The following is a 24,260-nucleotide window of genomic DNA, read 5'->3' as shown; positions in this document are numbered from 1 at the left end:
CAGTTGTAACCCAGACACAAGTGTAAAGATGAGAATTGTCATACAAGCTTTTTGGCTGAGGATGTGCATGTTTGAGTGTGTATGCTTGTGTGTGTAAAGGAGTTTGCATATAAATAGGTAAGAAAATCTCAAACTTGCTGAAAAAATGGCATATTTCTAGATAATTCTTGGAAATTAATGGTGCTATTATTTATGAGCAGCACTTGAAGCAGTTGTTGGTAAGGTCCTACCTGTCTCCACTTTGTATTCTTTTTCCTTTACTCTTTGTTATGGAGGTAATATGCTTTAGTTGCCAGAGGGTGGGCCTAATTCACCTGGGATGCAATCTGGTCTCTGATTCTTATTTGATGTATAGTCTCAAGTGGGTCATTTGGGGGGGGGGGTACTGCTCTCACAGCATGCAGATGTGCCCAGGCCAGGTAATCCAACCCTCGCCACAGCAGAGATCCAAGCCACCAGATCCTTAACCCTCTAGGCCACCAGGGAACTCCTCAAGTGGATCATTTAACCCTCCTTTCCTCATTTTAAAAACGAAGATAGCATTACCTACCCTGCAAGTCTGATTTGAGGCTGTATATATCTGACACACTGTAAACACCTGATTTGGGTAGGGATTACGACTATTTGCTTTTTCCACCCTCTTCCTTCTACTATTTTTTCTTCCTTTCTTTTTCTTTTCCCTTTCTCCTCTGCCTGTATCATAGTCTTGCCAGTGATGTCGGCTGAACTCTCTTGGTGTTATTTTTTAGGTCAAGAATTATATCAATAAAGCAAGGTGTTAGTGTTAGAAAGGGTAAATCGTTATGGAGTGAGAAGAAGGGATGGGATCGGGTAAGAAGGGCAGAGGACAAGACAATACAGTGTGCTCATGGGGGAGAGGAGAAGGTTGTATATAAAAAAGTAACGGTTGGAGTTCCCGTCGTGGCTCAGTGGTTAATGAATCCAACTAGGAACCATGAGGTTGAGGGTCCGAGCCCTGGCCTTGCCCAGTGGGTTAAGGATCCGGCGTTGCCACAAGCTGTGGTGTAGGTCACAGACAAGGCTCTGATCCCGTGTTGCGGTGGCTCTGGCGTAGGCCGGCAGCTACAGCTCCAATTCGACCCCTAGCCTGGGAACCTCCATATGCCACAGCAGCGGTCCAAGAAATGGCAAAAAGACAAAAAAAGAAAAAATAAATAAAATAAAATATTAAAACAAAAAAAAGTAATGGTTGGAGTTCCCGTTATGTCTCAGCGGTGACGAACCCAACTAGCATCCATGAGGACACAAGTTTGATCCCTGGCCTTATCGCTCAGTGGGTTAAGGACCCAGTGTTGTCGTGAGCTGTGGGGTAGGTCACAGATGTGGCTCAGCTCTGGCATGGCTACAGCTCTGATTGGACCCCTAGCCTGGAAACCTCCATATGCTGCAGATGCAGCCCTAAAAAGACCAAAAAAAAAAGCAGTAATGGGTGTGTTAAAGATGTAAAGCACAGAGCTAGGCAAAACCCCGGGAGATGCGAAAGATCTAGAGATGTAAACTCCTACACTCCTTGCAAAGATGACGCTTTCTAAAATTCTTTGCCTCAACATAGTATGCGTTGCTGCAAAGATAAGATTCGTGAGAGAATTGTTAGTGATATTGGTTTGCTCCTGTGGAATCATAGACTTTAAGTGGTTTAAACTAACTAGAAAATAGATGACTGGATTTCTTCATTAAAAAATTTTTTTTTCTTTTTATGGCCGTACCTGTGGCATATGGACGTTCCCGGGCCAGCGGTCAAATTGGGGCCGCAATTGCCAGCCTATGCCACAATCACAGCAACACCAGATCCAAGCCAAATCTGTGACCTTCATCGAAGCTTATGGCAATGCAGGATTCCCAACCCACTGAGCAAGGCCAGGGATTTAACCCGAATCCTCATGGATACTAGCCAGGTTCTTTTTTTTTTTTTTTTTTTTTTTTCACTTTTTAGGGCCACACCCACAGCATATGGAGGTTCCCAGGCTAGGGGTCTAATCAGAGCTACAGCTGCCCGCCTGCACCACAGCCACAGCAATGCCAGATCTGAGCTGCTTTTGGGACCTACATCACAGCTCACAGCAACGCCAGATCCTTAACCCACTGATCGAGGCCAGGGATCAAACACGCAACGTCGTGGTTCCTAGTCGGATTCGTTTCCGCTGGGCCATGACAGAAACTCCACTATTCAGGTTCTTAACCCACTAAGCCATAAACGGGAACTCCAACCTTTTTCACTATTATTGTCTTTGTTATGGTGACCTGTGATCAGTGAGGTTTGATGTTTCCATTGTTACTTCAGATGTGGTAGAAATGACAGAACTAGAATTAAAGTGTAGCCCTTAGATGTGACTGAATTGTTGCCATATTGTGATAAAACTTTCATGGATGAGGAGTTGTTTCTTCTGGATGAGCAAAGATAGTGGTTTCTTGAGATGGAATCTTCTCCTGGAGAAGATGCTGTAAAGATTGTTGAAATGGCAAGGAAGGATTGAGAGTATTACATAAACTTAGTTGATAAAGCATTAGGGTTGGAGAGGATTGACTCCAATCGTGAACATTCTTTTGAGGGAGTTCCCGTTGTGGCACAGCAGAAACGAATCTGACTAGTGTCCATGAGGATGTGGGTTCAGTCCCTGGCCACTCTCAGTGGGTCAGGGATCCGGGGTTGCCGTGAGCTGTGATGCAGGTCACAGGCGAGTTCAGATCCTCTGTTGCTATGGCTGTGGTACAGGCCGGCAGCTGTAGCTCCAATTCAACCCTTAGCCTGGGAACTTCCATATGCTGATGGTGCGGCACTAAAAAGCAAAAAAAAAAGCCCCTCAAAATGTTCAATTGTGAGTAAAATGCTACCAAACAGCATTGTATGCTACGGAGAAACTTTGTGAAAGGAAGAGTCAGTGAATGCAGTCAATCGTTTTTTTTGCTTTTTTTTTAGGCATGCTCCCACAGCATGTGGAAGTTCCCAGGCTCCGGGTAGAATCTGAGCTGCAGCTGCTGGCCTACACCACAGCCACATCGATGTAGGACCCGAGCCGTGTCTTTGAACTACACCACAGCTCACGGCAATGCTGGATCCTTAACCCACGGAGTGAGGTCAGGCATTGAACCTAAGTCCGCATGGATACTAGTCAGTTTCGTTACCGCTGAGCCATGATGGGAAGTCCCATTGTTGTCTTATTTCAAGATATTGCCACAGCCACCCCAGCCTTCAGTAACCACAATCCTGATCAGTCAGCAGCCATTAACATCCAGGCAAGACCCTCCACCAGCAAAAAGATTACACTTACAGGCTCAGATGATGGCTAGCATTTTTTAGCAGTGAAGTATTCATAAATTAAGATACATCTTTTTATTAGACATAATGTTATTGCACACTTAATAGACTGCAGTACAGTGTAAACATAATTTTGCTATGTACTGGGAAGCCAAAAAATTCGTGTGACTCTCTTTATTGCAAGATTCTGAAATCAAACTTGCATATTTCTAGGCTATGCCAGTACTTGATAGTAAAAACCATCACTTAACACTGTTTTAAAAGTGGGCAGGAGTTCCCGTCGTGGCGCAGTGGTTAATGAATCCAACTAGGAACCATGAGGTTGCAGGTTCAATTCCTGGCCTTGCTCAGTGGGTTAAGGATCCAGCATTGCCATGAGCTGTGGTGTAGGTTGCAGATGCGGCTCGGATCTCGTGTTGCTGTGGCTCTGGTGTAGGCCGGCGGCTACAGCTCCGATTCGACCCCTAGCCTGGGAATCTCTATGTGCTGCGGGATCGGCCCTAGAAAAGGCAAAAAGAAAAAAAAAAAAAGTACTTGACCAGAGTTCCCTCTGTGGTGCTGTGGGTTAAGAACTTGACTGTAGGAGTTCCCGTCGTGGCGCAGTGGTTAACGAATTCGACTAGGAACCATGAGTTTGCGGGTTTGGTCCCTGCCCTTGCTCAGTGGGTTAAGGATCCAGCGTTGCCGTGAGCTGTGGTGTAGGTTGCAGATGCGGCTCGGATCCCGCGTTGCTGTGGCTCTGGCGTAGGCCGGTGGCTACAGCTCTGATTGGACCCCTAGCCTGGGAACCTCCATTTGCCGAGGGAGCGGCCCAAGAAATAGCAAAACGACAAAAAAAAAAAAAAAAAAAAAAAGAACCTGACTGTAGCAGTGCGGGTCACCCATTCGATCCCTGACAAGTTGTAGTGAGTTGAAGTATCTGGTGTTGCTGCAGCTGTAGCTTGTATCCGATCCCTGGCCCAGGAATTCCATATGCTGCCAGGCAGCCAAAAAAGAAAATAAATAAGTAAATAAAAGTGTTTCACAGCCCCCGGGATACAGTTGCACTTTTTTTTTTTTTTTGCCATGCCCACGGCCTGTAGAAGTTCCTGGGCCAGGGATCGAACCTGCAGCACAGCAGCAATGAGAGCTGCTGCAGTGACAATGTCAAACGCTTAACCCGCTGCACCGCAAGGGAACTCCTACAGTTACATTTTTGAAGAAAACCTTGTTAAAGTGAATGGTGTTCAAACCTGGCAAGATTTTGCTTGAAGCCGTAGCTGCTTTGCTTCAAAAGGTTTCCACTGGAGTCAAAGCGACATCTGGTGGCTAGGGGATAAAAGGCTACATTCAGGACACAGTTGTTCAAGCTGTTAAGGCAGGATGCCCTGGTGACTGGCACATGAGAGCAGCACCTCTGCTTCTGACTGCAGCTGAGCCCATCTCTGTGTTCCAGGAGACTTCTGTCGGCAAATGCCATGGAGAGAGTGGCGCAATGTAGTGGTGAAGGGCACAGGCGTGCCTGGGGCTGTTAAGTAAAAATAATAACAGCAGCAAGTGATTCAACCTTCCTGTGTCTTTCCTCATCTCTACAGAGGCACCTGCTATAGTTAGTACAATGAAACTTACCGGAGAAACTGCCTTTAAAAATGATTTGGTGGAGTTCCTGTTGTGGTGCAGTGGTTAACGAGTCCGACTAGGAACCATGAGGTTGCGGGTTCAATCCCTGCCTTGCTCAGTGGGTTAAGGATCTGGCATTGCCGTGAGCTGTGGTGTAGGTCGCAGAAGCGGTTCAGATCTGGCGTGGCTGTGGCTGTAGTGTAGGCCAGCAGCTGCAGCGCCGATTGGACCCCTAGCCTGGGAACCTCCTAGAAAAGACAAAAAGACAAATAAATAAATAAAAATGATTTGGGGAGTTCCCATTGTAGCTCAGTGGGTTAAGAACCCGACTAGTATCCATGAAAATGCAGGTTCTATCCCTAGTCTCGCCCAGTGGGTTAGGGATCCAGCGTTGCCCTGAGCTGTGGTGTAGGTCACAGACGCACCTCAGGTCTGGTGTGGCTGTGGCTGTAGGCTGGCAGCTGCAGCTCCGATTAGACCCCTAGCCTGGGAACGTCCATGTGCCACAGGTGCGGCCCTAAAAAAAAAAAGATTTGGAAAACAGATGGTGTCTTCTTGAAAAGTTTCATTCTGATAGAATTTTTTTTTACTCTCTTAGGACTTACAAAGTCCATACTCGTTGCCCACATGTGGGCCGATAAATAATTCCACTGGGTGAAGTGAACCAGAAATCTGCAGGAATGATGGATGCGGGAAGGTCTTGTGGGGTTTTCATCTCTAGAAATAGAGAGAGGAGGAGCGGCGTGAAACAGCCAAGGAGGGGGCCCGGGTGAAGCCAGGCGCGGCTGGGCGGGCTTCGCACTGTGAGCTGCCTCGGTGTCTTTGTCCTCAAAATATCCTAGAAAAGCAGAAGGTCCCGTTAAATGGGGCACTTCTTGGAACAAACACCCTTGGTGGTGAAGAGGTCTTCTAAAGAACTCTTTTTCTTCTGAGCCTTCTCAGCATGTATGGACAGTGTTTGAACCACATCCTACAGAAATAAGGCCACCGTGTCCTGCTTTTTGCAGCATCTTGTGCAAAAGGAGGCTCTTTTGGTTTCTAAGTGAATCTTAGAAAGCAGACGGTATTGGTCAGATTCTCAGGGCATAAGGAGGACAAGAGATAAATCTGGGTCCTGAGTTCCTGGACTGTTGCCTCCATGAGCCCAGCTGCCCTCTCTGAGTCCAAGCCAGTTTCTGTGTGAGTGGCAGGAAGTATTCCTGCAGCAAGAAGAATCCTGGAGCACCAGCTGGAGTTTTGACCACAAATCCCAGAAATATCGTGTGAACTGGATCAGGCCACATCTAGTCTTTGTGTCTGTGGTCTAAGCCAGCTGGGAAGAGGCCAGGTGGCGTCTATGGCCTTTTTCCCCTCTAGTTCTACAGCCATGTCTTGGTCCTCCAAAGTTTGCCAGTTGCATGGTGAGAATAGGAAAGGAAAGATGGAGAAGTCGTCTTGCAGTTCTCTTGTGGCACAGAGGGTTAGGGATCTGGCTTGGGTTGCTGTTGTGGTGTGGGTTCAGTCCCCGGCCCAGGAACTTCCACCTGCCGTGGGCATGACCGAATAAATAAGTAAATAAGAGAGAGCATCTTTCTCTGAAGCTGAGGGAGCTTTGGCAGCTATGCATTCCAGGTCTCCCTTCCTCTGGGACTTGCTCTGCTTCCCACTAGTTTTCTTTATTATTATTATTATTATTAAAGTATAGTTAATTTACAATGTTTCGTCAAGTTCTGTTGTACAACAAAGTGACCTGTTCACACACATTTCCCTGTGCTGTACAGTAGGATTCCATTGCCCATCCATTCCAAATATAAGAGTTTGCATCCCCCAAACCCCCAAAATACCCATCCATCCCAATCCCTCCCCTTCCCCCCCCCGCCCGGGAACTCCGAGTCTGCTCTTCTTGGCCATGATCTGTTTCTGGTTTTTGTTTGTTTGTTTATTATTTTTAGGTAGGATCATCTATTCCATATTTTAGATTCCACAAATAAGTGATATCATATGGTATTTGTCTTTTTCTTTCTGGCTTACTTAGTATGAGGGTAGCTAGATCCATCCATGTTGCTGCAAATAGCATTGGTTTGTCTTTTTTATGGCTGAGTAATATTCCATTGTATATATATACCACATCGTCTTAATCCATTCGTCTGTTGATGGACATTTAGGTTGTTTCCATGTCTTGGCTATTGTGAACATAGGGGTGCATGTATCTTTTTCAAAGAAAGATTTGTCCAGATATATGCCCAACAGTAGAATTGCTGGATCATATGGTAGCTATAATATATTATATGGTATATATTATGAGCAAATGTTCCTTATCATTTAAAAGAGTCACCTCTTGGGAGTTCCCTTCTGGCCCAGCTGTTAAGGGCTCAGTGTTGTCACTGCTGTGGCTGGGGTTAATGTTGTGGCTTAGGTTCAGTCCCTGGTCTGGGAACTTCTGTGTGCCACAGGTGAGGCCATATTAATTAATAAAATAAAATTAGATTTGTTTGTTAAAAAAAATTTATCTCTTCTACTCTGACTGCTGAAGCATCCCTGCAAGAGGTCATCTTGGCCGTCTTTGAATGCTTCCAGTGATGGAGAACTCACTACTGCTTAACTATCAGATAATTTTGACTAAGGGCCCCCAGCAATAATTAGTTCCTATTAAGACCCGACCTCAGATTTCAGGGGCACTGGGTCTATCAATCTCATCTTTAGGGTTCTGAAGTTGGACAGCAAACAATTTTGACTGTTAGTTTTTGGTATTTTTTCCATTTAAAATATTATTTTTGGGGAGTTCCTGTCATGGCACAGTGAAAACGTATCCTACTAGGAACCATGAGGTTGTGGGTTCAATCCCTGGCCTTGCTCAGTGGGTTAAGGGTGTGGCATTGCCGTGAGCTGTGGTGTAGGTTACAGACACGGCTCAGATCCCGCGTTGCTGTAGCTGTGGTATAGGTCAGCAGCTGTAGCTCCAGTTGGACCCCTAGCCTGGAAACCTCCATATGCCCCGGGTACAGCCCTAAAAACCAAATAATAAATAAAATATTATTTTGGGGAGCTCCTGTTGTGACTCGGTGGGTACTTATGAAGATGCTGGTTCGATCCCTGGCCTTGCTCAGTGGGTTAAATGATCCGGCATTGCCACGAGGTGAGGTATACGTCACAGAGTCAGCGCGAATCCCACTTTGCTGTGGCTGTGGTGTAGCGCAACAGCCACATCTCTGATTCGACCACTAGCACGGGAATTTCCATATGCCGTGTGCGTGGCCCTAAAAAGCACAAAGAATTTTTTTATTATTTTTGAGTATCCGAATGGAAAATAATCGGGGGAGGTCTCTGGCAAGAGCCCTCAGGATATTGGAAGATGACAATAAAGGACTTTGCAGGATGCCATTTTGCGGAAGAATCTATGTAACAAAAGAGCCTGTTTTCAAGGAACCTGATACACCGATGGGGCCAGGGAGGGTGACATGCACACGCAAAGTTAAAGAGCAGACATGGTGCAAGCACCGCTACCCAGTGGGGAAAAGTAGGCCAATGCCAAGTGGAGAGTGATGATGTTGACCGGATCCCCAGGGAATCCCTGGGGAATCCCTAGTAGAGGAGATGGACTTGGTCTGGTTTTGGGAAATGGGGGGGGAGGGTAGGCACGGGGCATGGGGACATTTGATGGGGAAGGGAATGGCAGGAACAGACGGGAACCCATGGGGACAGTGAGCATGAGCATCTGGGTGGGTGACAGTTGTTTAAAGAACCTTCTTTCCTTTTGGAGGAGGCTGCCCCCGAGGGAGAGTCATGCCTTGCACCGGTCCCCGGGGGTCTTCTCGAAGAGCCCTGGTGGCCAGTCCCATGGATTGGCCCATGACAGGTCAGCGTGCCTTGAGCTTGTGGCTGTGTGTTTTGTAAAGATCCCTTTTGCCCAAGAGGTCTGCGAACTGACAGGATTTGGATTTTGTCCTGTGTGAAATGTGGAAAGTAAAAGCCAGGGACTCTTTTGGAATATTCTTTTTTTGTGTTTATTTATTATTTTTTTAAAAACTTTTTTTTTAACTTGCTTCTATATCAAAAGTGAAAAAGCATAGAAAACACAATTTTAAGAACGCTGGACCCCACATTTGGGTATCCTCGGGGGTACGTGTGTGGCTGTCATTGTCCAGTGCATAATGAAAAAAGAAAAAAAAAATGCCAGGAACGAACATTTTTCACTGAAGGGCATGGTGGGATGGTGGGAGTTCTATTAGTTACATTCATTCAACCTCTCTGTGCAATTCTTCAATAAATTGGTCTGCATGCCGTAACCTCCTGCGAGCTGGTTTGCAGAAAGATTATCTAATGGGGGTAGTGGAGCCCGAACTTGCTGTCTCTCTCATTCTCTGTCATTTTCTCTCCCTCTCTCACGTGTCCACTGCTCACACACAGCAGCCGGAAATGACACATTGAAATGAGTCACCAGGGCGGCTGTGAGTCACCCTATGATTGGGGAAAGTTCTGTCCTGCTAGGTCATGTAGCCCCTTGCACGCCTGCTCCTAAATATATTGGAAAGATTGGAAACAACTCTGTCTCCCTTCAACCCTGCCCCTCCATCCCTTTGGTCCCTCAAGTGGGCTGAAGTTGAATAATCCTGGCAGGGGTCCTCCTCCATCAAGTGGAAAAACAAGGAAAAGAGAGGAGCAATGGGGTTCAGGCAGCCACCAGGTGGCAGTGTGGGGCCCCATCACGCTTGCCACCCCACAGGCGACAAGTGGCCGGGAGTCCTGAGATGCAACCACACAGACCACAAAGGAACACTATGAACAAGTTTAAATAATATGTCTTCTCTATAACCCTCTTTCTCTCTAACAAGCACACAAGGGCAAGGATATGATAAATATTCAAGCACACCCCTGGCATCCCACCCTCCCCACCGGGAGACTGGAGCTGAGATCCAGGCAGACACCTCACGTTTCTTCCTCTATTTCTGCAAAATGAAGTTTGTGGGAAGCAGAAGCCTGCTCCTCCAAGTAAACAAGTCACCTACACTCCAAAATAATACATACACACTGTTTCTGGGGAGGGAGCAGCCAGGCCCAGGTGGGTCGCGCACCTCGGAGCTGGCCGGGGGAGGACGGACCTTGCCACCAAAGGGTGTTTCTTGCCTTGGCCTTGGGCCCGCCAACGCCAGCCCTCTCAGCAGTGGCAGACAGCGCAAGAGTGACAGCAACGTGACTGGAACGCAAATCATTTCTACCCAGCACACAGGGGTTCCTGTAAGCCTCGCGGTCCTATCCTGCCAGGGCCACAGTGGGATCCAGTCCGAAGACCCCAATGGGCAGAGCGTTGGGCAGAAGCAGCTGCGCGAGTGGTTCTGAGAGTTCTGTGGTCTGGCTGCCAGCCCTTTGGGGAGACGTGCTTCCAAGGTCTCTCCCGGGACCTCCACTGGGGGAGTTTTCTCCAGTGTCCTCTCTCCCCTTCCTGGGGGAGCCTGAGGTCTAAGAGGCAGATTCGAAAGATTTACCATTATGAAAACAAGGGCAAATAGCTTCTTTTTCTCCAGCAAAATGACTTAAAGTGAAAATTCTCTCCGGAGATTCTTCTTCCTGGATATCTCCAGTTCTGTCCCATTCGAGGACTGCTTTTCCATCCATGGTCAAGGCTCCATCACTTGGCCCATGAAAAGGACCGTTCCTGAGGGCAGAAGAATCAAGGGAGATGAGAATGGGGGTCGGGGTGGGGGACGGCACAGCTCACCCGATTCGGTGTTTCTGGAGGACCTTGGAGATAGGGTGATGAGTGAGTGTCTGGAGGCACAGCAGCCCTAGTGACTAAGCTGGGACCCGTGGCCAGATGAAGCACTCCGACTAGATAGAGGCCTGCCTCCGAGGAGCAGGAGGGGGAGTACAGTTACACTTCCTCGCCTTGTGTCCTCTTCGAGGAACTGAGGGCATCCATCCCTTCCGGACCGGTGCCCGAGCGGAGGAGAGTGGGGGCGCGGGCGGGGACCCCGGCTCACCTGTGGGGTTGTGCCGCACCACGAACAGGAAGGGCCGGTCCATGATGATCTCCTCGGGGGCCATGCGGGCTGAGACGATAATGGCTGGAAGAGAAAGGACAACATCTTAGAGCAGAGGGACATTGGCGCTGGGGCCTGGATCGGTCACAGGTGATCCGGTGACACCAGCCCTGGGGAAGGGGAGTTAGGAGGCTGGGCTGTTTCCTGGATGTGAGCCCTAAAAGCCTGGTTTCCTCATGGAAGAGAACTGTCACCTACTCACTGGCAGGCATGCTTAGCTAAACTTTGCCTTTAGGGCGTGTTGGGAGCAAGTTGCTGCTCTTTCATTGGCTACTCTGAGGGCAAGCTGACACCTCACATTCAGGGGTGCTCAGAGCCGGGGGGAGGAAATGGGGGTCCAGGAAGAGGGGCGCGGTGTCTAGTGGGGACAGGGTGATGCTCTCGCCACCAGAAACACTGCTCTGTGAGGAGAGGCCCGGGGGTCCAGGGCAGCAGAGTCTTCCCAGCTCACCCCGGGTCTGGGTGCCAGGCCACGGTCCCTTTGGGGAGCCTGACTCACCCGTAGAGGAGGATGCCACCGTGCCGCTCTCATTCACCTCGATCTTCACCTTTTGCAGGGCCTGCGACACGTACAGAAGCTCTTGATCTGAAACAGAGGCGGGTACCGGAGCCCATCAGCCTTGGTTCTCAGGGAAAGCACCTCTGTCCCATAGGGACCCCGCAGTCGACTGGGAGAAGAAAGTGAAAGGAAAACCTCTCACCTGAAAGACTTGAGAAGTCCGCCTGGTTAGGCCTAAACATATCCGTCATTCCCAAGTTCTCCAGGGGCCTCCTGAGGTCAACTTCACTCTCCAGGGAGAACCTGCAGACGTGGAGCAGGAAACAGCTCAAGCTCAGGCCACCTCTAGCCTCTGTGCCCATCAGGTATCCCCATCCCCGCAGATGATGGGCTGATGGGAAGGTAGACAGGAGAGGCTTGTTTTTTCAAACCCACTTGCAAGGTCTCCTTGCTGGAGGCTTCTAATAATATTAATGAGCGTTCTTCTGCCATCTCCCCACCCCCTCAAACCTATGACTAATTACTTGCCTCAAGTAAGGCAGTAGTTTCAGCACAATGGTAGTCAGTCTGGCTGGGGGAGGGGGGGTGGCGCAAGGGCAAATTCTCTTGCAAGGATGTTTGAACAAAAAAATCTGGTTGGGGAGATTGTGTTTCTGAGAGCTGAGCTGAAGAGGACTCCAGCAGCGAGGCTTTGGGGCGCTGGCTCTGCTTCCCATCAGGACAAGACTAATTACCTTGATTTCGAAAGAGAGAGCGAGAGCGCAAGAGCACGCTAACCAACTAAATTATCCTCTTTTCCTAAGCCTAGCATTATGGCATCTGGAAATTTGGAGGAAGCATGGTGGGAGTCTTTCCCACAATTCTGGAATTACCCAGCCTTAGCCTCCTGCACCTCTTTGCTTCTGCAGAAGGATTTTAAAAATCTGTTTTGTGGGAAGCCGGCTTGAAGCTGTAGTTCGGGCTGCTTCCTTTGCAGACAGGATTTCTTTTGTCTCCATTGTTTGGATGTTGACTTGAGAAGATGGGGGTGGGAGTGAGGGGCTTTCACACAAGAGTGTAGGCCAGCCGGTCCCCCCGCCCCATCATCTCCCTGGCTCTTCCTTTGGTTAGCTTTTGCTGGGTACTCGGAAGGTGGTAAATGTGGGGCACAGTCCAGAAAAGCTTCCCCCTGCCCTCTGGCACAAGAGGGCTGATGAGAGGAATCCTAACCCAATCCAGGCTAGAGTGTTTCCCATCAGCCTCCCACACTCATCCCTGCCCTGCAAACACCAGGTTTGGGAAACTCTGTGTGGGGGTGGCACTTTCAGGAAGCCAGAGGGGGTGGTTCGACAGAGGGGGCTTGGCAAGGGGCAGCTTACTTGGGCAGAACCAGGAGGCGGGTGAGTCTGGTCATATTCCCTTTCCACTGGCTGATGAGCTGAGCGTCCAGAATGCTGGTGAGGGCGGAGAGAGGCACCTCTTTTTCGTAGGGGGCGGCAATGAACATGCTCAGAGTGTTGCCGTGGTAGGGCAATTCCAGGATGTCGTAGTAATGGCCGTCGGGGGTGGAAAACTCAGCTGGGGAGACACCAAGATGGCGCGTTGGCAATGGCTCCAGCACTGGCTTTTCAACTAGTCTTCCTGTCCCCTCTGCTCTGTCTGGACGCCAGCTCTCCTTCCTGACTTGGGAGGTTCCCCCATCCCACTGGGAATGTTTTTCTTCCCGTTTCCCTTCTCTTCTGCCTATTCAGTGTCTTCCGGCCTCTCTGTCTCTTGTTGGCTTTCTTTACCTGCTCAGCCTTCTCCCCAGTGCCCAGCTTCTAATTCATCCAGTCACCGTTAACTTAATCTTGGCTTCTATATGGCCCTTCTCCACAAGGCTTTGTGAACCCAGGGTTGTCACACGAGAACCACAGGAAGATGAGAGACGGGATCTAGTGATCAAATCTATGCGAGGGCGTTTCTGAGTTTCGGCTTCATCTTGCACACGCTAAAGCTACCTTCTGCTGCTCCGTTGACCCCAGTGTCTCCTACCTGGGAAGTCTTTGTCAAGGCTAGGGTGTATTCTAGGGTTTCTCTTCCCTTAGGGGGGACCCCACCAGGGATGCAATAGCCATGGGGCTTGGGGAAGGAGGGCATCTTGCACTTACTGTAGTTGAACTTGTTGGTCTGAGCCATCATGGGCACAGAGACGGTGCTGCCATCAGACTTGTGGAAGAGGCGGTGGTGAGTGCTTTTCTCTGGGAAGGGCGTTTTCCACTGGCCGTTGAAGTAGAGGGCATTCACCAGAACCAGGCGCGTCAGCTGGTCCACAGCCCCTTGGCCAAGTAAGTCATTGATCATGCCTATGGGCAAGGGAGGTGGTCAGGAACTAGATAGATTTTTAATCCTAGACAGTTCCTTCAGTTTCCCAGTCCTCAGATGGATGGGTGTCAGAAGGGATCTGGTTGGAAGACAGACTGGGTAAGGTATGGTGTATCACTCTAGCTGCTTGCAACCTGTTGCATCTTCCTAAGTCCCAGAAAGCTTTCCAGCTCCCACTTTCTTTCTCCCCCTTCCTTCCTCCCTTCCTTCCTCTCTCTCTCTTTCTCTCCTTTTCTTTCTTTCCCTGCACCCATAGCATGCAGACGTTCCTGGGCCAGGGATCAAACACATGCCCCAGCAGTGGCCCAAGCCACAGTAGTGGCAATGCCAGATCCTTAACCCACTGCACCACCAGGGAACTCCTCAGTACACTTTCCTGGCCCTGGGATTCTGTCCAAGATCAGACTGGAAACGTTAAGTCTCCCCTTAGTTCCAGGACTCCCTAAGCCGCAGTCCTGAAGGGCTGTATGCTCCGTGTCACGATTATTGCTATTCTTATGTCTCACAAGGCTTTTATTATTTTTTATTTTTTTGTCTTTTTGCCTTTTCTAGGGCTGCTCCCGCAGCATATGGAGGTTCCCAGACTAGGAGTCGAATTGGAGCTGTAGCCACTGGCCTACACCAGAGCCACAGCAATGCCGGATCCTTAACCCACTGAGCAAGGCCAGGGATGGAACCCGCAACCTCATGTTCCTAGTCGGATTCGTTAACCACTGGGCCACGATGGGAACTCCATCTTACATCTCACAAGGCTTTTGAAGGATGCCTTTAGAGTTGGTTCACGGGAGAGCCAAATTACCGAAAAACGCAGTGCTTTTACCTCCTGTCTATGGAGAAGAGGGTGCTGGAAGGAGAGGGTGGGGGTACTTGGGACTTGTTTCCGAATCCCCTTTCTCTGCAGGCCCTTGGCACTGGTCTCCTTTCCCTGCCTGCTCACCTTTTGTGTGTCTCTTCACCCAGTCATTGATGATGAACCTGGCTCTGTCCATCTCTGAAAAATCCACCTGCTTGACCGTGGTCCGGAACAGCCTGAAGAAGTAGGGCATGAAACCCTGGACCAGCTTCAGATCCCGCTGCACGAAGATGGCATCGGCCGTGCTGATCTCATCTTTGTTCCACGGCCCCATGAGCTCCTTGTACAGTTGACGGAGGGCAGGGGCCATGCCCTTCTCTGGGCCCAAACAGGAAGAAAAGGACACCTTAAGCTCATCTGGAACCCAAGTCTCCCATTGGGTCCGTCTTCCCCCAACCACATGGATAGGGCTCTTCTGTTGAGGATTTCATTCCAAACCTGAATCTTCCCTGCATCTCCCTCTTTTCCTCAAAAATCTCAGGTCCTGACCCTTTCTTTGGTTTGGACTATTTTTCTCTGTCTTTTAAGTTATAAACCCTAGTTTTGTCTTTTAATAATGATAATAGCGATGGGAGCCATGTCACATGCATAATTCTGGTTAATCCTCACAATAGCCCCGTGTGAGAGGTACTTTTATTGTCCCCATTTTGCAGATGAGGAAACTCAGGTTCAGAGGGGTTAAGTTCACACAGTTCCGGGGTGGGGAGGCCAGGCTCTTTTACACCAGATCCACTGGTGACCCGGCCCAAAGCCAAGTGACGCGGGATGTGGAGGGAAGAAGATGCGGTGGTCCCAGTGACTAAGCTGGGTCAGCCCTTCTGGTGGGTTACGCCCCTGTCCTGGGAAGACTGCTGGAGTGCCCGCCCCCCACTCTGCCCCATCGCTCACCCTCAATCTTGAACTGCATGGCCTCTTGGATCTGCTGCTGGGTGTCTCCCGCCGTGGTCAGCTGCAGCATGGCCAGGACGGAGGCCACCCCATAGGGTGAGAAAACCACGTTGCGGTCCTTGGAGGCCTGTACCACCTGCCGAAACACCTTCACTCCAAAGTCTGTGGCCAGGCGGGCTGCCAGAGACTGGTGATGGGAGGAGGCAGAGCCTTCGGCAAAGGTAAGGGCCAGGCCCATCGCTAGGCAGGCAAAGACCAGCGACATCCGCATCCTAGAGCAAGAGGAAAAGGATCAGATGAGGGAACGGTTCTGGAAGAATGGTGAGTGGGGAGGACTGATGGCACCCCAGCCACGGGCCAGGCTCCCTGAATGTGCTGCTGGCAGGTGATAAGTGAATACAAGGTCCAGGTTCATTAACAAACCTTGATGGGATCAGATCCTAAGCCTTTTCTCCTCTGCCTCAGCTCCAGGGAGACTGTTTTTTTGTTTTGTTTTGTTTTGTTTTGTTTTGTTTTGGTTGCACAGGTGGCATGTGGAAGTTCCTGGGCCAGGGATCAAACCCATGCCATAGCAGTCACCCAAGCCACTGCAGTGACAACGCCAGATCCTTAACCTGCTGTGCCACAGGAGAACTCCCCCAGGGAGACTTACATGCCTTTTTCACGTGTGGGACTCTTGGAACCCACTGGCACCACCCTCCAGAAAATCTCCTTTCCAGGAGGCTGAAAGGCTGAATTCTAATAACATCTTGCATTCGCATGCTGCGTTTTAATTCCCTTCTAAGGCTTTCATGTTGTTTCATTCAAGTTGGCAGGCATGAAAAACCCCTTTCCTGAGGAGGGAAAGGGGTGGGTCTTGGTGGAGAGGGTCAGAGAGTGGAGGCCCTTGTTTCTGGGTGGTGGGATCGTTGGTGGGGCCACCTTCACCACCTCCCCTGTGATCACGCTACGACAGGGTCAACACAGGGCTGCAGGGGGAACCAGAAAGAGGAACATTGCAGGTCGCGGGCCAGATTCTGCAGAGGGGTGTTCTCCGCTGTAGCCCAAGGTCTGAGATGAAGGAGTGTGCTTTTCTCTTACCTGAAAGTCTCAAGGTGCCTTGTAACTGGCTGGCGACTCAATCCTCTTGCTGCCTCTTGCTGACGGCGATTCCTCTGCGGGCCAGGGGGTGTGGCTCCCTTGACAGCGTTCTTGACTCTGCAGCCAGAAGCAGTTGTGTTCCCCTGCAGGCTGCTGCCTCCCTTTATACCCGATGTGGGCCGGAAATAGATTAACTCATGGTTTGGCCCCACCTACTTTCTGGCTCTGGAAGTTGGTCTGAACATCAGCCCAGGGGAGGGGGGGGGGGCTTGTTGGGACTCACTGAGGCGTGTGTGTGTGTGTGTGTGTGTGTGTGTGTGTGTGTGTGTGTCTGCGCGCGTGTGTGTGCGTGCAGCCCTGCGTGTGTACGTGAGGGAGAGGGCTCCAGAACAATTGAGCAAACCCTGGTTGCTGTGGCCTAAGGGCCACCCTTGACTTTGCCACCCTTCGCTGCTGGATGTTATGCTAGCCTTGACCCCTGGCGGAGCCAGAGGACCAAAAACACCCAGTGTGCACCTTCCCAGGCTGGGCCCTGGGAAACAGTTTACACTTCCTCCTTTTCCTTTGGAGAAACAAGTCCCTGCAAAGTTATCAAAGAAGCTAAAAGAGCCTGCAAATTTTATCTGCCAGCCCCGTGCACTGGCTGAATTGGGAAGCATGTCCCACCCTCCTCTTGGCCGCATCCCAGCAGCCGGAGGGCACAGAGCGTGCCATGTGATTGTCTGGGCTTTGACTGTCTAGGACATGAGCCTGGCAGAGGGTTCCCTCCCATCTTTCCTGCCAAGTGCCTGCCACCGGTGGGTGATTCGCAGCTGACTCCCCCACGTGTCCAGACTTTGGTGGCGCCCCCAGGGCGCTCCTTTGTGTCAACGGCCCTGTCTGGCTGGGGTTTGAGGTGTGCTGGGTGGGGTGCTGGGTCACCAAAGTAAAGGAGTCAAGCCTGGGCAGGGAAGTAGGAGCCCAACGTGTAGGTTTGATTTCTCTAAGCTTCTCTAAGCTGCCTGCTGTGACTGGAGACAATTATGCCTTCGGCTTTTCCTCCAGACACAGCTGTTCGGAGGGCTGGAGCGGCGGGAGGCAGTGGGATCCAAGTAAGGGCATCAATTCCCAGTGGGTCTGCGGGGTGTGCTTTTGGGCTCTGGGGTTCGGGGCGGAGAAGAGGCCAAAGACTTGTAGACATGGTGGACTTTGGCCAGAGGGGAGTGTGTAGGTGCATTTAGGGATCTGGTGGGATCAGGTACTCTTGGCTGTGTGGCCTAATGTTCTGGACAGAGGAGGTCCTGGGGTGGGGGCGGGGGTGCCCTTGACCTGGGGGGGCCACATCATCATATACTTTGTGTAGGTGGTGGGATTCATGGAGAGTCTCCATGGAGACAGCCAGTAGCAGAGTCACAGGAAGTTTAAGTGGGTGGAAGCGTGGGGATGTTTGTTTTGGATTTTTTCAGTAAACAGATACCAAGGGCAACCACAGCTGGACGGCTTTCCCTCTTTCATTCTGCCTCTGCCTCTGCCTGTTTTCTCCGTTGCCCCTGGGAGCCAGGTGGGGATGTGGGGTGGCAGGGAGAGAAGGGGAAACCTCAGATGGAAAGTTGGGATCACAGACAAGACTGTTTCTTTGTAGCTGCTTCTTGTTTATGTCAGTTTCCTTTTCTTGGTCTGGTTTGGAGTCCCTGAGACAGCGGTTAGCCATGACAAGGATGCAGCTACCTCAGATGGCGAGGGCAGAAGTCCAATCCCCAAGCCATTGCCTAGCCCCAGAAAGGCTCCCAGGGCCTTGCCTCCCCGCATAGGGGCCAGTGGGGGACAGGGACCTGAAGTCGGGGTGGGGAACGCCAAGCCCCAAGTTGGAAGAGGGGTGGGTTGAGGGGTGGCTGGACCTGCCCTCCAAGCGCCTGGCCCCCCAGCCTCTTCAGCCACTTCGGCTGAGCCTCCTCCCCTCCTCCGTGGTCTATTCCAGAAGCCTTGTCTCTCTCCTCGCCAGACCGCAGCTATAAACTCCCCTGCTGTTTTCTGGGACCACCTGGGCTGTTTTCTGGGACCACCTGGGCTGGGACAGTGACCACTTCTGTCTCCACCTCTGGACCTGAATGATCCTGATGCCATTGCGGAAAAACCACTTCCAGAGTTCCCTGGTGGCTCAGTGGCTTAAGGGTCAAGTGTTGTCACTGCTGCAGTGCAGGTTTGATCCGTGGCCCAGGAATTGCTGCGGGCCAGGGGCACAGCCAAGACAAAAACAAAAGCAAACACCCCCCCCCAAAAAAAACCCCAGAAAAGCCACTCTTGGAGTTCCCGTCGTGGCCCAGTGGTTAATAAATCCGACTAGGAACCATGAGGTTGCGGGTTCAATCCCTGACCTTGCTCAGGGTTAAGGATCCAGCGTTGCTGTGAGTTGTGGTGTAGGTCGCAGACGCGGTTCTTATCTGGCTTTGCTGTGGCTCTGGCATAGGCCCATGGCTACAGCTCCTGTTGGACCTCTAGCCTGGGAACCTCCGTATGCCGTAGGAGCGGCCCTAGAAAAAGGCAAAAAAGACAAAAAAAAAACAAAAAAAAAGCCACTCCGTTTCCAGGCACAGGAGTGCCTGGGAGCAGCCCTATGTGCTTGGGGGCTGGGGTGGGGAGCACTTTACTTTGGAAACAGAAAGGGCCGTCTTACTAAGGGGTCTCTTCCCCAGGGAGACTTGAAGGTGTCTGGTGGGTGTGAATTAGAAACTGAGGCAAAGCCTGGTTTTCTGGGTCCTACAATGGATTTTCTGAGCCTCCCTTTGACTTCCTGCTCAGCTGGGGCCTCAGATGATCTAAACCCAGACTTGACCATGGCCTGGCTTCTTCTCTCTGTGAAATGGCCTTGCCTCCACCTGGCCGGCCCCCGGGAGACCTTGTCCACGCCAGATGCAGCCTGATCTCCTGCTGCCCCAAAGCAGAGCTCCCTGTAATGTCCTCAGAATCTAGCTTGACTCAGGAGGGTGTCACTTTCCTTGTTCCCCTGTACCCCAAACACTGCCTTGATCTCATCAGCTCTTTCAAACCTTGGCTCTTTTGTAAGGGGTCAAAAGTCCCCACTGTTGAAATAATTGCATCTGACTCCCAGAGGGTCAGAGATAAGAGGATGAGTTAATAGGGCTGTGGATTTCTGGGGGAAGTTCCAGTTCTAGACAACTGGGAAACAGGCTTCCATCTGCCCCTGAGCAGGTGGTTCGTGTGGAGTCCAGAGTCACGCTTCCCATGACTGGCCCCCCCGCCTGTCCCCATCCCAGTAGCCCTGGTTCAGTTTGGGCCTCAGCTGCCCTCTCTGCTCCCTCTCCGTGCTTCCCCTTTGCTCTGAGAGCACCGGGGGCTCACCCTCTTTTTCACTTTCCCTTTCTCCCTCGGGGACTCCCTCTTCCCATCTCTTCTCAACTCTCCATCTTCCGGGAACCTCCGACCCCTCCCTCCCGTCTCCTCTCCCCTGGCCATGTGAGATCTCTCTTTCTTCCACTCTCTGTGACTCAATCCCTCTTTCCTTCTCCTCTCCTTATGCTGAATCCCTTTTACAGTCAAACCCTCTGTTCCAGGCCTTCCTGTGGGAAGGAGAGGCTGCCTCCTATCAGTTACATAGGCTCCCTGGAATGTTGGAACCAGTGGCCCTCTGATTCTTGGTGATTTCACTGGGAGAGCTGGGGGTGGCAGGCGGCTGGGGTCCCAGTAACTCACAGCCCTATTTCTGGCCTGGTGGCTTTCCAAACAGCACAATGCTCAAAATAGCCTCTGTTTGGGTTCAGCTCTTGGCCCCCCTCCTAGGAGTGAGTCGAGGCGAGTCAGCTTCTTCTCACTGAAGATCGCGGCCTGGGCCAGCCCCACAGACTCCTCTCAGCCTGTCCTGTCTGGGGTCCTTCCTCACACTGGCCTTGAGCCTGACTGCCCCCCAAGGCCTCTGCCAGCCCCTCTTCTCTCCACCCGGCCCAGCTCCCACCAGCCCTCTTGTTTTCCATTCCCGTCAGGGTAAAACCTGCCTGCACCAATGTGGTATGGTTTCTTCTCCAACTAAGTCATAGGCTCTCAGAGCAGGAGTGCTCTCGGAACCATTTAGTCCAGGCCTTTGAATTTGCAGGTGAGAGACCGGAGGCTCAGAGAGGTTGTGTGTTGTGTTTGAGGCCACACAGCCATGCACCATGAATGGGAGAACAGTGCTCACTGACCCGGCCTGGTCAGGGGTCTGACATTTAGCTAGTTATGTGTCTCTAGGTAAAGCTTAACTTTGTGGGCCTCGGTTTTTGTATGTATAGGTAGGTATGTAGATAGGCATTTATAATTAGACGGGTATGGACTCCCCCCTTCAGGGTTGTTATGAGGATTCAATGAGATATTTTAAGTGTCCGGCATATTCCTAGCTCTCACTACGTGGCAGCCACTCCTGGCAGGGGCAGACCCAGGACAGGAACCCAGACAACTCCAGCCGTTAATTTTTGTATGTGTGTGTCTTTTTTTCTTTTCCTAGGGCCACACCCACACCTTACGGAGTTCCCCAGGCTAGGGGTCTTATCAGAGCTGCAGCTGCCGGCCTACACCACAGCCACAACAATGCAGGAGCCGGGCCGCATCTGTGACCTGCACCACCGCTCAGGGCAACGCCAGATCCTTAACCCACTGAACGAGGCCAGGGATCGAACTTGTGTCCTCATGGACGCTAGTCAGATTCCTTTCCACTGAGCCACGATGGGAACTCCTCAAGCTGTTAATTTTGATGCAAGGCAAGCACCTTGTTGTTGGCGTTCCTGCCGACTTGTTCGGTGATGAGCAGAGTGGAATAAGTATCTGGGGAAGTGGACTGGCTGGCTACGCAAGTGAGTGGCTGCCAGCTCCTCTGTCCATTTCTGGCCAGATCTTCTCAGTGTCACCGGTCCTGATGTTCCACTACTGGCCGACTCTGCAAGCTTTAGAGCCAGAAAAAAAATATCCTGTCTAAGCTGTGGGGATCCCATGTGGACCCCGCTCACATTCAACACATATTTCGAACCTTCTAGCATAAGAGGAAGGAGCGGGGGTTGTCTCATCAGCAGGTAAAGTTGGACGGAGTTTGATCTCCTTTTCTAGACTTGACCCTTTGAACCCCCTCTCTGCTGCCCTCAGCTCCCATCTCTTACCGATTCCCCTGGGACACCCCAGATGGCTTTAGCCATTTTGAGGCACATCCCCCTGACTTGGAGTCATTTCTGTGCTTATCCTTCAATTTACTGTGGGCATCGCCATGTCTCCCTTACCTATATTTCTTGGGGGGATGTGGGAGGCAGTATCCCCTTGGGGGGGGGGCCTTTTATAATGGGGGTTTTCAGTGAGCATTGGAGGCCCTGCGGGGCCCCCTCAGGCAAGAAAGAGCCTGTTCTCTTGGGAAAAAAGAGGCAGAGGGAGCGAATGGGGCCCATAGTGACCACAAGGGGAAGTCATGGGCAGATGGGGTGCAATTTCTAGGGTAGGTGTGACTGCAGAGCCTGCCGGTGGCCGTCAGAGTGAGGCAGGGCAGGCCTGCGAGCCCCCCCTCCCCCTGGGCCATCCCAGGCAGGTCCTGACCCTTCTTCGACTTCTCTCGCCCGTGTATGTGGATGGTTTAACTCTGATTCATTTCTTTCCTCTTTACCAGAACTAGTTCCTCATTCCTTTCGGTCCTGAATCTCCCTGTACCACTTTCTCTGGACACATCCTGTTTCATTTCATCCTGGCTGTTGTGTGAACCTTCCCCAAAATGGCCAAACAGTTGCTTTTTTTTTTGCTTTTTTAGGGCTGCACCCTCGGCATATGAAATTTCCCAGGCCAGGGGTGCACATGGAGCTGTAGCTGCTGGCTTACACCACAGCCACAGCAATGTGGGATCCGAGCTGTGTCTGTGACCTACACCACAGCTCATGGCAACGCCGATCCTTAACCCACTGAGTGAGGCCAGGGATTGAACCCCAAATCCTCATGGATACTAGCCGGATTTGCTTCCGCTGTGCCGCCATGGCAACTCCAACCAGTTATCAACATTGACGCTGGATGATGCGATTCACAGAAACATAAGCTTCTCCCTTCCCTGAAGGCACAAACGTCCTGGGCCAGAAGATTAACGTGCATGCAATGATTAGATAAAAAACGGTCTCTCTATCCGTCTCCATCTCTGGGCTGCAACCCTTTCTGCCTGGGGCATCCCTTCTCCATCTCTCCATCTTGCTCTCCCCAGGAGCTTTCATGTTACAGGCTGGCTCTGTCTGCATCCTCCTCCCAGGTTCTCGAAGTTGATGTTCCTGCTCCAGTCCGGATCCTGGCTCAGGACCCAACCAGTTTACTGAATTGGGCAGATGCCCAGAGAGATGGTGACCCTGGGTCAGTGGGGACCTGTGGGTGGCAGGGGTCCCAGGAATGAAGGAGCCTGGTGATGCAGCGCAGATGGAATTTGCCGCTGGGGAGCCAGGGACGTCGCGAGTCACTGACCATTCCTTCCCCCTACTTCCTTGCCATATGGAAGCCAGCCTTCCCTGCATGTCTCTTTATCTGAGTCACCCTGGGCTGCCTCCGATGGCTTGGTGAGCAGGAAGGCTGCTGACTCGCTTGGATCCACGGGGGGCGGCCAGGACCCTGTCTGTGCCCCTCCATGTCGTTTGGTGGCTGTAAGGGCTGGGGGGAGTCGGGGGCGGTGTGGAAGGAAAGGGGGCAGGAGGACTGAGCCTGGTCAGGGGTGTCACGGGACAGCCGTCTTCCCCTCAGCCTCCAGCTCAGCTCTTCACGAAGGAGTCTTCTGGATTTCTCATGGGATGGATTTGATATGATGTTCAGAGCTGTCTTCAAGGACCTTGAGCTGCAGTCAATGTCCCAAACAGCATCCTCTACGCCCTCCAGGCTGGAGGCCTCACAGAGGCCCTTTCCCAACTCTGCCCACACCCACTTCTGGATTCCTGCTTTCCTGTGGCCACTCTCTTCTCTGCAGCACCCCGCTCCTCCCTGCCACCGTGCCTGTCCCTTGCGTCATCCTCAGAGTCCTGCTTTTTCTCTTCCAGATCCCCATTGCCGCCTCCTCCTGACCTCTGAGAGTCCCGCCTGATTAGGAAAAGCACCCAAGGAGACCCACCACCACCAGAGGGGTCCCCTTGCCTTTTTTGCTAAGTACAGCCAAGCCTCTGGATTCGCATCCACGATTCGATCAACCAGTCATATCTGCAGTTGGTTGAATCCCCTTAGGCAGAGTCCGCAGGTATGGAACCCACAGATACGGAGCCCCTAGTGTACCCTGCCATTTTATAAGGGTCCAGAGTGTCTGCAGATTTTGGCATCTTCGGGGCTTGGAACCAACGACAAGGGAGGACCATTATTCAGTCAGACCTGCTTACTGATCCGCATGTGCTTGCTCTCAGCACATCAGGGTTCTCCAGTGGTCATCACGGCGACCAGTCTGGCTCCAGTTCTCCCCTTGGTCATGAGCAAATCTTTTTCCTTTCCTAGTGCTTCAGTCTCCCTAGAGAGACGCTGTGAGTCTGAATAAGATGCTTCTGCTGAAAAAGGCAGATGTGGCCTGGGGACCAGCGGGAGACTCTAGCAACTTCTTTTGAGACAAGCTGAGACCTAAACCTGGGACTCTTTGCACCTGACAAAAGTCTCCTAGAGCAGCAAAATACAAAGAAACTCTAAGGGACTAAAAATAACTGTGTGCATGCACAGTTGGGGCAAATTATGGACAATAAAATACAAAGAGACCAAAAA

The 24,260-nt window shown here is 51.3% G+C and overlaps 1 protein-coding gene and 1 long non-coding RNA gene across 3 annotated transcripts in view; one reads left to right on the top strand and one right to left on the bottom strand.

Annotated features, from left to right (window-relative positions):
• LOC110259888 (uncharacterized) overlaps positions 1 to 24,260 on the top strand; it is a 25,622-nt gene extending 1,362 nt beyond the window's left edge. Inside the window, exons 2-4 of one of the 2 annotated variants that reach the window (XR_002342304.2) lie at positions 11,451 to 11,757; positions 23,561 to 23,754; positions 24,003 to 24,260. This is a non-coding gene — a long non-coding RNA (uncharacterized LOC110259888). Of the gene's footprint in view, positions 1 to 11,450; positions 18,796 to 23,560; positions 23,755 to 24,002 lie in introns of those variants that run through there. The other variant, XR_014839605.1, reaches the window with a different exon arrangement.
• Positions 8,841 to 16,678, bottom strand: SERPINE1 (serpin family E member 1; the record flags this gene model as incomplete). Its single annotated transcript, NM_213910.1, is given in 9 exon segments — positions 8,841 to 10,508; positions 10,834 to 10,917; positions 11,393 to 11,479; positions 11,595 to 11,695; positions 12,751 to 12,949; positions 13,522 to 13,716; positions 14,673 to 14,906; positions 15,477 to 15,748; positions 16,557 to 16,678. Coding segments are annotated over 8 exon segments (1,209 nt in total). The 3' UTR covers positions 8,841 to 10,470.

Source organism: Sus scrofa, chromosome 3 (genome assembly GCF_054392235.1).
Source record: "Sus scrofa isolate SSC_HxYL_T2T_F1_AM1 chromosome 3, Sscrofa_HxYL_maternal_Yorkshire_Landrace_v2.0, whole genome shotgun sequence".
Lineage (NCBI taxonomy): Eukaryota > Metazoa > Chordata > Mammalia > Artiodactyla > Suidae > Sus > Sus scrofa.
This window is presented reverse-complemented; position numbering and strand designations above follow the sequence as displayed.